This window comes from Erpetoichthys calabaricus, chromosome 1 (assembly GCF_900747795.2).
Source record: "Erpetoichthys calabaricus chromosome 1, fErpCal1.3, whole genome shotgun sequence".
NCBI classification, from domain to species: Eukaryota; Metazoa; Chordata; class Cladistia; order Polypteriformes; family Polypteridae; genus Erpetoichthys; species Erpetoichthys calabaricus.
In genome coordinates this window covers 231,826,434-231,842,239 of record NC_041394.2, presented here as the reverse complement: position 1 = coordinate 231,842,239, position 15,806 = coordinate 231,826,434, and the positions used below count along the sequence as shown (strand labels likewise).

Sequence of the window (15,806 nt, the reverse complement as noted above, 5' to 3'; positions counted from 1 at the left end):
AATAAACAGAAAATAAAAACTTAAAAAGCAAAATAAAAACAACTCACACTTTCATGACAACACAGGCAAAAAAGGATATTAGAAAAGCTAAAAGGCAATTAGGAAGAAATATTGTGGAAAAGGTGAAAGATGACCCAAAAAATTCTTTCAATATTTTACTAGTAAAAGAACAGTCAATGAGGAGGTCAAGTGTATTAGGAACAAATTAAAATATACACATACCATGACACATATTTTTAAAAAATCTCTGTACACTGTCGAAATTCATAAGGACTGAAGGCTAACAAAAGTTATCTCATTATTGTAAAACAAACAAGCTGATTCAAGGAGGTATAGACAGTTTAAGTGTAACATGCCTGATAGGAAAATTAACTGAAGAAACGATTAAGGCAAATCTTTATATATAGAATAGATGTGTTAGTGAGAATCAACCATGGGTTTCAGATGGAGTAGGTTGTGTTTTACTAATACACTGGAAATCTATGAGGAAGCAGCAAAAGCATATAACTGGAGAGGTGCATGTGATTTCATTTATCTTGATTTTCAGAAAACATCTGGTAAGATCTCATATGACAGACTATTGATCAAACTAAAAGAAGTGGAAAGGGAGGATGATGTGTGTAAATCTGGAGAAATCAGGAAGGAATGTAGCAGACAAAGCCAAGTACTGCCAGAGGAAATCCTTTTGGGGAAATGGAACTTCAGTTTAGACAGATGGATTGCTTGATACCAATCAGTCCAGCTTCAAGAGAAATCACTTGACTGAGATGGCTCTACTAACTGTGGTCGACCAGCTACGACTTGCTAGAGCTACTAGCATGTCATTGGTCCTGATCCTTCTAGATCTCTCCTCTGCCTCTGACGCAGTCAACCATGACATTCTTCTTGCCACCCTCCCTGACCCTAGTGTCATTGGGACTGCTCTCAGATGGTTTGAGGCCTACATCTCTGGAAGATCCTAAAGTGTGTCCTGGCGAGTAGAGTTGTCAAGTTGTTTCCTTCTCGCCCACTCTGGTCTGCCAGTGAACAGTGTATAGTGATGCCACGTCTGTGTGGTATCAAGTCTCAATCCTGACTCTTTTCCTGTGTAGTTCCTAGTCGGTGGAACAGGCTGCCCACCTCCATCCGTACTGGTGACTTCCTCAATATATTTAAGAAGCAATTGAAAACTCATCTGTTCTGTGAATATCTGATAATTGATAATAATAATTGATTGGAAAAAAAACAGCTCTGCGATATTTTATTTTGTTGGTTAATTTGTTGTTAGATTAATTGCTTTGCTGACTGCAACCTATGATTGTAAATTCATTAGTTATTACATTTTTTCACTTGAGCCAATCAACTTTTGTTACCTATCCTTCTACACTTGCTGAACAAACAGGCCCTAGCATTTTGTTACTCAATTATGTTTACCTCTTTTGTAGGTTGCTTTGGATAAAAGTATCTGCCAATCAAATAAATGTAAATGTAAATATAAATGGATACAGGACTGGTTTAAACTCAAAGGGTTATGGTGACAGGACCTTTTCCAGAATTACATGATGTTAAAGGTGTTTTGCAGGTTTTGGTGGGTTGCTGTAATTTTTACTATAATGTAAAATATATTAACTAGTTTAATAAGAATATAAATAACATGCTGGTGAAAGTTGCAGAGGATACCAAACTATGGAATGGCAGATAATGCAGAATCACTTGAATCATTACAGAGCAAGGTAATGTAAAGCTGGACAAGTAAAAAGCAAAAGTGTTTGACCTGAATGCACAATGGGAGGCTGGAAACATTAAAGTACCTCTTATGAGGAGGACATGTGCTTTGCTACTTGAATTATGAACAGTAAGTGTATCCTGACAGAAGGACTTCATATACAGTGTATGTTGATATAGATTAGAAATACTTTCCAACGTTTGTGCAAAATGTACCCTTAGCTTCCAAAAAAAACACAAGGGCATTGATGGAAGCTGATTAAGAGTAAAATACTGTAGAATGAATGGAACCAAATTATCAGATAGTGTAAATGGCAATACTTACATAGGTGACTGCCATATCTCAACTTGACAATGCAGTAGAGCCTGTTTTATTTTCCTAGAAACTGTGCATAGGGAAATGTCCCAAGGCGGCCACTACATTGCTACTATACTATACCAAACTCCATTTTGTCTGTACTCAGCCATATGTTCTATGTAGAATAATGTTATTTTATAGTAAACTCAGGCATCGCACAGCAGTTGCGGACATAGTTCCTTGTATAAGTCCAGCACAGTGTGAATCACAGGAGAGCGCTGCTTCACCAAAATCATTTAGTCAAATGAGATTTGCATGTTAGAAGTTACACAATGAGTAAGGGAGTTAGACAGAGCAATATGGAAAGAATACAAATCTCTCACCATTTTGCAACATACTATACAAAGAGAAAAGACACCAATTTTAATTTTGCATTCTTTTCCTTCATGTTGCATCATCAATCTGTGTAACGTTGAATTTGTTAATTTGCTGTTGAAGCTCTATTACATTTTGAAAAAAATTGCTCTAGGTTGGGCAAAATGGCTTATAACTTTTTAGATGTTATTAAGACATATATTGCTGAAAATATGATGCTACTATATTTAGTCATTTCACAATGATATTTGATAACATATTGACAATAGTTTTACTATTTTTCTTATTGCCTATAACAAAAAACAAAAAAAAAGCCATTTATACATGTGGATTTAAAGGTTCAATTCTTTTAAATAAAGCTTTTTCCCACAGACTTACCTCTAATATCTGAATTTTTAACAAATTCCAGTTGATCGGAAAGCTCCTTTACTGTTTTGTTTAAGTTTTCAGCATCCGCCTGAAGGATTTCCCGCTCAGTATCTGTTCCATTATTATCAGACGAAACAGAGTCAAGCTGCAGTTCAGTAGCATTCAACTTCTGAGAGACCTCTGTAATCAGTTTTCTGTAAAAATAAAATATATATTTACACTATAAGCCCATTCTAACAGGTTGCACATGCTGAGAGGCTGAGAGAGTGTTGCTGCACAGAAAAGCTTAGTCACAAGATAGGAGAGCCAGAAGTACAGTTAACTAAAGTAGACCTTCTTTAGATGAAAAGAACTGGCAGCCCAACCTGGGTTTGATCTCATCTCTGCAGTCTCAAAGAGGACAACCAGTGAGAGACAATGGAAGCAACACTCCATACAAGCAATCTAAACAGTGATGGACTGTTGGGTTTTTCCTTTTCTAACTGGTATGCGAATAGCACCTAGGGCATGATGAATGAATTACTTACTGAGACTCTTCCAATAGCCTTTCAATATCACTCAGTGGTTGTGCTGCAGGATTTTGGGCTAAGAAGTTTCTGATGTCATTTAAATTTTGCTCCATTTTATCCACTTTCTCCTGGTATGGTCCTATAACTCCACTGGCTTTAACAGAGATCACTTTTTCTACTAGGTGGTGAGTCTTGTTGGTTAAGTCAGCAATGATGACATCCCACTCAGCAAAGCACTGATGACACTTTACACAGTCTGGAAATATTCCAGAATAGCCTCTTGCACACTTGTCACATCTGACACCAGCGATGCCTTCCCTGCAAGAACAGTGTCCATGGATGCGGTCACACTGAGGTGTGTCAATACCATTTGGTTCACAGTCACAAGCTGTTTAAGGCAAAAGAAAAGAACACATAATAATGTTAATTAACAGTATTTGGGCAAATGAAAAACAGAAAAAGATATAAAAATAAAGCTTCCATTGTGTTTAGTCAACAGAGCTGGATAGATGAACTATGAAAGTAGGACTTCATTGCTCTTAAAAGTAAGTTTAGTATAAAAGAGAAAAAAATCTTTTTTGGCATAATGGTTGGACTGTACATAGGCAGAGTGGTTAGCTCTTGTGTCTCACAACTCCCCGAGACAGGCCTAGACAATATCTGTGTGGAGTTTGCACATTCTGTTCAAGTTTGGTTGCCTAATGGCTATACTTAAAGAGTGACTGAATTAGACTTGTGCAGTGCACTAGCACCCCATTCCAGTTCCCACTTTATACCAGCTGCTTTTGCTATAAGACCTAGCACCCATGAATTTAATGCAATTAGTACATTCAATGATGAATATTTCAAAAAAAAGATGAGTACCTTGAAAACATGGAGTTGTATATCAGAATGGAGACAGGTCACAGCTTTGAGTTGCATCCTCAAATAACAGCACATTTGTATATTTTCTGAGGTTGCTTAGTTCATTACAGGATTAAGTGGAACTTGGGAAGAATTGGGCATAAGGCACGAAGCTGCCACGGGCAACGTGCCAGTCCATTGGCTTGCATATTTATTTATATTGAGTCAATTTAGAGTTACTAGTCAGTGTAACTGCACAAGTTTGAGATGGAGGTAGAAACTGGATTTGGACATGTGGAAAACTTGTAAAACTGAATAAAGAGTTTGAAAAATAACAGTACAAACCACTGAGTGAACTTGTGCTGGCAACAAAGAACATTAACTAGCAATAAAACTAATGAGACAGAGAGCACATACTTGCAGTATCTTTCGGCTCAATCTACTGCATGTTCAGCCACAGTTATTGAAATATACCTGTACAATTAATATTTCATTTTATTTGCATTGTGAGATACACCAATAGCAATACATAATTGCATTATGAACAAAAAAAACTGACTTTTTAGGCAAATGTCTTATTGCCATAACATCTTCTGTCACACAGAATTTAAATTAGTGAAGCTCAAACTTATAAACCATTAATACAAACATAAAAGAAATGGAAGCAAACTAATATTTTACCTCAGCAATTGGTCTAATTTGGATTCACTTAAATACCAAGTCCTTTTTTTTTCTAAATTTCTGTTCAACCATGGCATAAACCTGTTTTTTATTACTATGAATGAATAGTGACTGAATGAGAACAACACTTTAATATGTATTGTAATTCTGTGTCAAACCAAAACCACTATTTCTAATTGCTTGTGTAAGAATTTTAAATCCTGTATCATGACATGGAATGTATTTTTCACATGTTTATTATTGTTGTTGGTGCCAATCAAGTTTACTTCTTGATTCAAAATTATTCCTTGATGTTTTTGTTATGTCTCTTACAATTCTTTCTGGAATATGTTTCACTTAATTAAGCCTTCTGTAATTACAGTAGGTACAGTGCTTTTATACCATAAATTACTGACATCTTGATATATAATTTTGCGGAACTGTAATGTGCCAAAGTAAATGCTTTGCTTTTACAGATGTTCACAATGGTGTCAGAGTGGGATGCCCTCCACTGAGAAATTTAAGAAGAAGACATCATAACAGTAGTCAAAGTGCAAGCCTTCCATGAATCAGAGATTGAACCAGTCCAGAAGATAATGGTCTAGCCATCTAGTTGGCTCTCAGAGCTTTTCCTCTAACTCAACCAGCTAAGTCACTTGATTGGCTGGGGGCTCTCAGTACAAGGGTGAGAACAAGCTGAGGTGGGCACTGACAACACACCAGAGCTTGGTTACAGTTGATGAAAGTACACCTCTCACTACCACCGGTTACAAGCATGCAAAAGATAACACTTTAGTGAAGGAGGCAAGTGTAGAAAGCCTGAAATAGAGAAAATCTTCTGTTAAAAACAGATGTCCTCACAGTCAGTGGCTAAATCACTGGGGGTGGTAGGGGTATTCTCTTTTAGATCAACTGGCTATGACAACCATTTTCTGCTGAAAGTTCACATCTTGCAGCTCTGATTGAGGACATACGTAAAGGGCAGCAACTGGGCAAATTTCTCACTGGCGGCATTTGGGCACTTATCTGAGATTTGAAAATGTAGCTCCTATCATCAAGAAGGGAGACAAAATGTATACTGATAATTACACACCAATATACCTTACTTTTATACCATGCAAAATTATGAAAATTTTCATAAGAAATAAATTAGAAAAGTACCTATATGAAAATAATACACTAAATATGAGGGGAAAATCTTGGCAAAACAATCTTTTAGATTTTTTGAACAAACAACTACAATATTTGAAAAAAGCAAAGCATACAACATAATATAGTTAGATTTTCAGAGAGCTTTTGATACAATCCTGCTTCAAAGACTATTTATGAAAATCAAAGCTACAGCATCAGAGGTAACCTGCAAAACTGGATCTCAAGTTGGTTAACTGGGATTAGACAAAGAGTACAGATAACAGAAGAATGCTCCATGTGAAGTGAGGTCATTAATGGAGTCCCTCAGGAGTCTATCCTTGAACTGTTTCTTTTTTTGATTTACTAGGGGGCTTTGCCCCCCGTTTGCTTCGCTTGCCAACAAGCCAAGCGCTATGCACTGTTTTGACAAGGGGAGCTGAACGCACCCCAAGGAGACGCGGATGCTCCTCTGAACAGTGATATAATGGGAATCAAAAACAGTTGTTTTTTTTTTTTTTTACCTCCTCTTTGCTCAGTCAGCTGCTAGATTGCTGCTGCTCCTGTGTGGCATGATCTGCATTTCGTGCGGTGCTTCAAACGTTTTAAAGTCACTGCCTTGTCTCTCTTGTCCCCCAGACATCCTCAAACACTATTCGATCTCTTTTCGTTGTTCTGTTACTTCACCGACCATTTGTTTGCACTTTAATCTCATTTTCTTGAGACTTTCGAAATTTTCCTACTTCATCATCTCTAACCTGCTCTGCATGTGCATCACAGGACTTGCTTCCAAAGGTTGTAAGTATGACGTGACTTGCCCATTTCGCGGAAAGTGAAAGTGTCTCTATGTCTCTGAAAGATCTCTTTTCAAAAGATCATGTTTCGTCGGTGTCTCATCCCAAGTTTGTTTTTTAAAATAGAGAGATATTAATTACACAGATTTTAGTATAGTTAGTAAACTTGTGAAATTCACAGATGATACTAAAACTGGAGTAACGGCAGACACTGAGGAGATAGAAAAATCAATTCAAGAAGCCAGGAAGCACTTCTTTACTCAAAGAGTTGTGGGAACCTGGAACAAATTACTGAGGCATGTAATTGAAGGAGAAACTTTGGCAACCTTTAGGAACTATCTGGGTGAGATATTGGAATGGCTTAACTATTAGCTTAGCAAATGAGCCTGCTGGAATAAATGGTCTCCTTTTGTTTGCTAAATTTCTTATGTTATATTGTATTCTGGATGCGGCGAGCCTGGAATTATTCTATACATAGGATTTTGAAGTGTCCAACCATTTGTCACAGGACTGAAAATTAGTAAATTGGCAGTTAAAATACAGGTTGCTGTGAGTTTAGTTTATTTTCAATTGAGCATCAGCTTCAGGTACACAGAGAACAGTGAAATTCTAACTTGCATGTCTAATCAATATACGACACAGTGTCACTCAGTATTACTTGTCAAACATGGACCTTGATGTGAACACTGAAAATAGCCTCTCTGTGTATATCTCAAATATTGTAGGGTTTTAGTACAGACTCATTAAATCATGTCCCAGCACAAAGTATAGTGGTAAGAGACTTCCACAAGAGATTTAAATTGCTGAATCTAAGCTCTTGACCTAACCATAAATTACTTATCAATTGCAGATCATATTCACTGTAGCATACCTGTTTTCAAAACTATGCCCTTTCTTTCCCGCAAATACACTGCTATTAAGCTGCTCTACAAAGAAAACAGCAATCTCAAAAGCAGATCATTGCTTACCAGATAATTCACCCTGAACTATGAGAAATATCTGACATCAGCAATCTGAGATAATCAGAACACCGCTGCTCTCAAAGGAATATACTGTTACAATTTTGCTACATGTCAATTAACACAGTGGAAAACCATACACCATATTCCTGTGTACAAGCAGACTTTTTAAAGTGAAGCCAGAATAAGACTCAAGAGATGCAGTTGGTAGTATATCTACTTGGATAAATGTTTTAGCTTTTTTATAGACTCAGGTTTTAATTAAATTTTAATAACGCTGAATTCTCCACAGGCTCTCATACTCTTATGCCATTTTGGAATTTCGTGGCTGGAACCCTTTGCACCCATCCAAATAATCAGGCTAATATATTTTCCTTTGTTAAATTGCCATTCTACCTAATTTGCTAAACTGACTGAATTCTGTGCCACCTTCCATTTTGTAAAGCCATATGTAATATTACATGAAATTAAAACAATAAAATGATGTACTTAAAAGAAATAACCAAACTATTCTGAAAAATGTTTGATATGGCCATTCATTTCCAAACTCCATATTTAACCTTACATCCATTTCTTTTGTTCTGTACTTTCCTGAATTTTCTTTTACTGGAAGGAAATGATTAAGATAAGTATCTAGAGGACTAATATCTGTATAAGTGATAGTGGTAATGAATGTACATTTCTGAAAGAATTAATGGAAATTTAAACCATAAATAAACTGAAAAAAGAATGCTGACTTGGTCCAGACAATGGGGTTTATTTACTTGGATGATAAATTTTAAGACTCTTATCCTTATCCACAAAATCTTTGGATTCTAAGCCCAGAATTCCTGTCACCTCTCTCTGTGGTAGTTACCTCGTATAAGCCTATTAAATGCTTTGGAGGTTGGTCATCTCATTGTTCAAAAGATTTACTATACAATTCCCACCAACAGTTCATTTAATACTGTTTTATACTGAATTAGAACTCAAAGTGACTGAGTCTGCTTTGGAGAAAATATATCCTTCAGCGTCAGAAGCCAAATTAATCACCTGCACAAAGGGAGTTCTCCTTTTGCTTAACTGGCTAAGACGGCTGCTTTTTACACATGGGGTGAGTAGAATACTAAAGTTGGTGTTCAGTGACATAGTGGGAACAATTCTTAATGGGAGCACTAGATTTGGAAACTGAACCCAGTTGCACTACCTTGTTGAACTCTGCACACAAGTTTATTTAAGAAGGTTTTTCTGTAATAAGGTTCACTCTGATTTATTTCACTATTTTTTCACTTTCATTCCCTTCTGTCTTTTTACTGAAATTATTGCTTCAATTTGTAATGGTGAATTCTGATTTTTACCGCTATAATATTCTGACATAACAACAACAACAACATTTATTTATATAGCACATTTTCATGCAAAAAGTAGCTCAAAGTGCTTTACATAATGAAGAAAAGAAAAATAAAAGGCAAAATAAGAAATTAAAATAAGACAACATTAGTTAACATAGAAAAGGAGTAAGGTTCGATGGCCAGGGTGGACAGAAAAAACAAACAAAAAAAAAAAACTCCAGAAAGCTGGAGAATAAAATAAAATCTGTAGGGGTTCCAGGCCACGAGACCGCCCAGTCCCCTCTGGGCATTCTACCTAACATAAATGAAATAGTCCTCTTTGTAGTTAGGGTTCTCACATACTGCCATACTATATTAACTGCCTGCTACTTTTTGCATTGTAATCAGCAGCTTGCATATAAAATGCCTTTTATCCACACAAAAAACATAAAAATGGTTCACTGATTCAATTTAATTTTAACATTTCAAATACTGTAGCTCTATTAAGGATACAATGGTTGAAAGAAAACTGCAAGGAGCTTTTTTTTGCTTGCTTATTAATTCTTTTGTTGATGGGTCTGACTGAAGGCAGACACGGTGCAAACTGGAGAAGAAGGTTTTAGACTAATACTTGCCTTTAAATAGTCATCCAAGTTATGACCTCACAAAATATAAATAAAAATGAAGAAAAGGAACTAGATAATAATGAAAGGAAGTCAAATGACTTCTGTTTAATAGCAAAGAAGATCTTCTATATTTTAGGCTGTAACAAGTTTCTGTGCAGCTGCCATCAAAGCAATGCTTTATACTCTCTCTCTCTTTGACTCTCTCTCATTCTTCATAAATACAGACAGCTACGGGCAAAGGCAATATCCACTGAATAATAGTCACCATATGGTTTTAATTCACAAGAAACATCACATTATCTGAAAAGTAAAAACAGGTCTACCCACTGCTAACAATCCACACTCTGTTTTCATATTAAAAATATTGTGTTCTTATCCATGCAAGGGTAAGCATAAGTCAGTGGAATGCACTGGTCAGAAGCAGTAACCTCCTATAACATTAATGGACCCTAGCATATCCATTATCTGGATGGTTGATTGTAATTCAGTGTTGCGAGGATCTGCAGCCTATCCCAGCAGAATAATACATGAGGCAGGAACTAACTAGCCAATCCCTAACTCATGCTAGGTTACTTCATAATTGCCCAATTAACGTGCACAATTAGTTATGAGGGTGTTTTTTGGGAGCACAAAATTCAAAAAGGCAAATCTCTGATTCCTAAGAATAACATAATCATTAAAATCTGGAATCAGACTCATAACTAAGCAACCCATTAGTCTTTATGTTATTTGCACCTATTACAGTGAAGACTATCACAAAGTGGTTTAGCTGACAATGCAAAAAAAAAGAACAAAATTGAACTACATAATTTCAATGAGTGATTTTTAATTAGCATATCTGAAAGACCCCAAAAGTAAAATGCCTTAGGAAATGTACTGTCTTAACTACATTATACAGGTATCCAGATGCATATTTTTGACTAACCTCAACATAGTTTTTTGATATATGAACACAGCTTTAAAACAAAAAGAAATTCAGTCATAACAAAAGCTAATTTAACTTGGATTCCATCTAAGAAGATATGTTGACACATTGAGGCAATGATAAATCTCAAGTGTTTGCTAATGAGTGATTTACATTTAAAAGAAGAAACTTGATGACCACTTTTAGCAACAAAGCAAAGACCTAAAAACTTTTATTTGAAGTTTTTTTTCAGCTGAGTCTATTCATTCAAGTTAAAAGACATTCCTACTTTCATCAGTCATCACTAGAACACTGAGGCTCATTTGTCTTCAGAAGGCACTTATTAAAAATGCTACTATGTATACATATAAAAGTAGCAGTATATATGCCACTGCATTTTAATACAAGTGTGGATACTGTAGCACCACAAACTTATTCCAGATTATTTTCATTAAAAATATAATTTATGATAAATTATGCACTTTCATATAATATTATGTAGTATGTGTACCAGGAAAAAATATGTACTATATAAAAGGCCATAGAATACTGTAGCATTTGAGTGAACCACAGTACAGTTATATTGGTTTTGTAAATTACCATGTGTTTACCACTAACACAGTCCTATTAAGTAAACTGTGGTAATCATAGACTTTTAAGGACACGTTTACTATACCACTGTGTACTCTGTTTATTTAATATGTAATTACCATTGAATTAAATGTATAAGGCTTCCTTTGGGTACTGCATTACCTGTAATGAATGTTCAATTTAAATTGATAAGATGTTTGTTGCTGTTCTCAATACAACATGCAGTCAGGATTGCACTTTTCATTCTTTGAAATAATCCATAAATGCTCTGCCTTTAATCTAATACTACTTGTTTTCTCTAGACTACAGTAAAAATTGTTTTTGATTAAACACATAACATTTCTTTTACTGTTCCCTGTTAATCAAAAAATTTTATTAAAATGCACATCAAAGAGTCTTATATGAGATCAAATTAAGGCACAATTCATGCAGACTTGAACATGCCAAATTGACTGTATTACAGTGAAATAAAGTAGGGACATAGTTTGTGTAGCATGTTTATACACATTTTGGCTGAAGAAGCCCTTCATAGATAAATAGAAGGAACAGTTAAAGTAAAGGTTTATTCCTGTGTTGAAGGAATAAAAAGAAGATTTACTGTTTAAAATAATTAAGGGGGTGGGGGGTGGTGTTCCATAACCAACAATGATTATAAAAGGTACATGAAATTTTCAAGGTGGGATATCCAGTCTGACAGCATTTTTGCAACTCTGCACTTAAACAAAATGTGTGTGGAAATGTAAACCTTAAAGATTCAAGTAAAGGCACACAACGTTCAAGAGGTTTCAGTTAGTGTTACACATGTGCTGTTGGGCTTTGTTTTTACAAGTTAGTTTTGAAGTTAGTTTTTTTTTCTCTTCATTGCAATTACTTTGAAGTATTTTCTATCTTTGTTTATTTTTTAATGTTTATCACAATTTGGTAATTAATATCTTTTAACTGTACCTCCCTATTCGAGTATGCCTGAATATTGCTCTTCTGAGGCATGTTGAGTGTTGTTAAACTTTATTTTGGGATATAAAGGCAGTCTACAGTCCCAGCCTGTGACCAACTATTTTTAAAACAATTCCTGATGTATTGCTACTTGCTTAAATGCTTCTTTATGATTAACAATAAGCCTTTTGAATAACTAGCACTTGTTAAGTACAAAAAAGTATATAAAAAAAGAAAAGCATAACAAAAAGGCACCCCTTCATTTTTAAACCCACATAATCCAGTTTTATTGCAATGGCTGGTAGGAGGGCCTATCCCATGATCACTGAGCACAAAGCAAACAAGAAAACAGTCCATCTCAAGGCACATCCTTTTACACAACTAATCCAGGTACTCAAATATTCTAACATACTTTTTTCTGGGTAAAACAAGAGTATACAGGAAAAGAGACACACAGATATGGGAAGAATATGCAAACAACACACAAGCAGTACTAAGCACTAACCATCAACCAGAAATACTTTCAGAAAATACTAAACTAAAAACAGCAAAAATAATCAGAGAAATTTACTCTAATTAAAATTTAGGACTGTAAGCTGCAAACAAGTTCTTATTATCCATCCATCCATTTTCCAACCCGCTGAATCCGAACACAGGGTCACGGGGGTCTGCTGGAGCCAATCCCAGCCAACACAGGGCACAAGGCAGGAACCAATCCCGGGCAGAGTGCCAACCCACCGCAGGACAGTTCTTATTATGTATAAGAAAATTTTAATTTGGGGTACATACACCGTACAGCACTTTTTTTTTACTGATCTTATGTGTAGACTCAGGAATCAACCAAAGTATTAACATCAAGTACACAATGGACTAGCCAGTAGACATTTTCCTTAATGATATACCTTGAATATGTATCCCCTAATAAAGTGCTTCACTTTAAACAAGAAGAGAGAGGAGGAGAGGGGGAGCATACACTGATACAGTGTGTTGCTGCACCCACCACATGATGAACCACCTCAGGATCCCAAATTAGGACCTGAGCGCAGTCATACAATGGGTGACACCTCAGCACCACACTACTTCGAATGGAGTGGAACAGTGTGAGGTTTTTTACAGTAAGGTTCTCAAAATATTTCTGATCTTATGAGATCTTAGAAAAATTCCTTTGCTATAAAACAGGCGTAGGATGAAGTCTAAAGTGGTTACCCAAAAAGCCATTTTTAACTGAAACTGAAGCTGAAAGGCATAAATGTGCAGGAAAGCATAGACATGAATAATACTAAATAGTGAGAAATAGCAAATCTTAATTTAAAGCAGTGAGCTTGAGAGCTGTGAGTAGAGGAAACAAAATGGGAAACTACAATATAGAAAAGGAAAGTCATAATGTGAGGAGAATAATTGTGTGTGTTGTATGGGGAAAGCAGGAGAGATTTCCTTGGTGTAGTTATAGTATATATGTGCATTTACCAGGACCACATTGGATATCTGCTGCACTTATCTTTGTATACTTTTCACTCTTATAAGTATATGCATATAATGCATGGCTTGACCTTATTACACATGTACTTTTACTTATTTGCATGAAATGCATAGGTGCAGAGGAACCATTTGGGTGTATTATTGTATGCAAAAATGACATAAGCGTAGCATTAACACTTTGCAAATGTTCCTTAAATATAGGCAAACCAACAACAGTAAAAAGAAGACATCACAATTATTTTCAAGTAACAAAAACATAAGAATTATGCAGAATTCCATTTTATTAAGAAAATGAAAGGCTTTGTAGATTTAAGAGTGTTAAAATTAAAATGTTTTCTATACAATAATAAAGGCACAGAATTATTTAGTCACTAGAGAAACATGAAGATACCAAAAAAAGTCAGAGTGGCTAACCTCAATGAAAAATAACAGCAAACTAACAGTATTGTAATATTCGTATACTGTACAAGATAATCCTAATAACAAATGCAACACTTACAAAAGTACTATTTTTACCTTTACACTCTACTTCAGGGTCGCCCCAGAAGAGCTCTTGACAGTTGCTGCATGTCCGCCCTCCAAATCCTGGCTTGCACGAACACTGACCTGTCAACTGCAGAAAATATTTTCCCATTAATATTAATGAAAAACAAACATGACCAAATCTTTGCAAGTACAGAAGCTTCGTAGCCATAATAAAGAATAACAGTGCTTTAATGATTTCTTTTCCATTTAACTTATGCCTCATTTACATTTCTGATTTTCCTCAATAGACCCTACATATAACTATGGTAATTACAAATTCACAAAAAGGCATAATGATGAGCAAGCAATATATTCTTAACTAGACATGATCAGAATTGTTTGGCATTTATAGCGATTTACAGTACGTCAAAAATCTGTTTGTCAGGTATTTTTAATCTGCATCTCCGGAAATTTTTATTTATTTTGATTTATATTAAATATGGAGTAGTACATTGTTTCAGTGGTTTTATGCTGGTACCACATAGTCTATGATTAAATCCCAATCTGGGATTCTTAAGTCTTTGTAGCGTTTGCACATTGTCCCTGTGTCTTTCCTCTAGGAATTTATGTTTAATTCTCACATCACAAATATGTAAAGGTTGGGTCAAGTACTAACTAAATCAGCCCAGTGTGTCTGTGATAGCCTTGCCCACCACACCATCACACTCACCTGTATAAGCAAATTTGAAAATAGATGGATGGATCATAAATATGGATGGAACATTAATCACCATGGCAGGTAATCAAAGCTGCAGATTGTAGAACCAGCTGGACAAATACGGAGGCAGACAACAGAGATGTTGATGCAAAAAATGAGTGAATTTATTGTGCAATAAATAATTTAAAACAGTAAAAGGTGCTCAAAAGCAATAAATAAGTGCAAAAATAAATGTTATTAAATTAATGACACTGTGCCTTTTACAATATGCATAATAAATAATTAAATAAAAAATAAGTTCCACATATTTAGTCTTGCATGCACAAGCAATCAAAAATGTGCAAAACCAGTCTTAACTATATGAATTATCAGCCCTGATCACTAATTTCTGCAACTCTCTCACTGTCTAACAGTTCAGAGAGTACAAATGAGTATTATCAGCTATTACTCAGATCTGTAGCACACTTACTCTACCTACAGTACTGACTCCGGCTGCTCTTTTCAGTACTGCTGCCGTATTCTGAAGTGAACTCCAGCAACACCGTCACATGTACGCGCACGCACTAAAATACGACGTCTGCTCGTGTGCGCACGCCTACATTCCAAACAGAGCTGGACTTCTGTAGGTTCGCTACGAACCAACAGGCGGTTCTAGGCCACATTATTCTGGCACAGGGCGGCATGAAGCCACAGCCAGACTGTCCGGCACCCCGAGAGCGACACCGCCAGGTAGAAAAAGAAGAAATTCTGGTCTAAACATTCTTTTAGTTAAAACTCAAACTGTTTATACAGGTGAGTAACTTGATCATCGGGACGCACAACCTTTGCAATCAGTGCCAGAGAGGTTTCATTTATTTTCATGTTAAAATGAGCATCACTACAAAAGTACAAGTCTTCAGCATTTTATCAAGAAGTTTACTCTGAATGTATTTTATTTTGAATTTGTTGGCAGCATTCAACTGTACTCATGCAGTACGACTTCGAGTGCATTAGATGTATCTTAAAGTCATGCAGCCCTTTAAGAAGCGAAGAAAACCTGCAGTTGGGATGTTATGCTCCTGAGTGCTAGTGCTTACACAGCTTGATTTATTAGCTATAGTCTGGATCTTTCATTGACATAAAAAATTTTCCATCCATTTTC

The 15,806-nt window shown here is 35.7% G+C and overlaps 1 protein-coding gene across 1 annotated transcript in view; it reads right to left on the bottom strand.

Annotated features, from left to right (window-relative positions):
- The window catches only part of lamb1a (laminin, beta 1a), an 84,230-nt gene that overhangs the window by 11,670 nt on the left and 56,754 nt on the right, over positions 1-15,806 (bottom strand). Inside the window, exons 23-25 of the mRNA XM_028812513.2 lie at positions 13,999-14,095; positions 3,274-3,643; positions 2,756-2,940 (exon numbers count right to left, since the gene is read on the bottom strand). Of these exons, the coding sequence (XP_028668346.2) occupies positions 2,756-2,940; positions 3,274-3,643; positions 13,999-14,095 (652 nt within the window). The remainder of the gene's footprint in view (positions 1-2,755; positions 2,941-3,273; positions 3,644-13,998; positions 14,096-15,806) is intronic.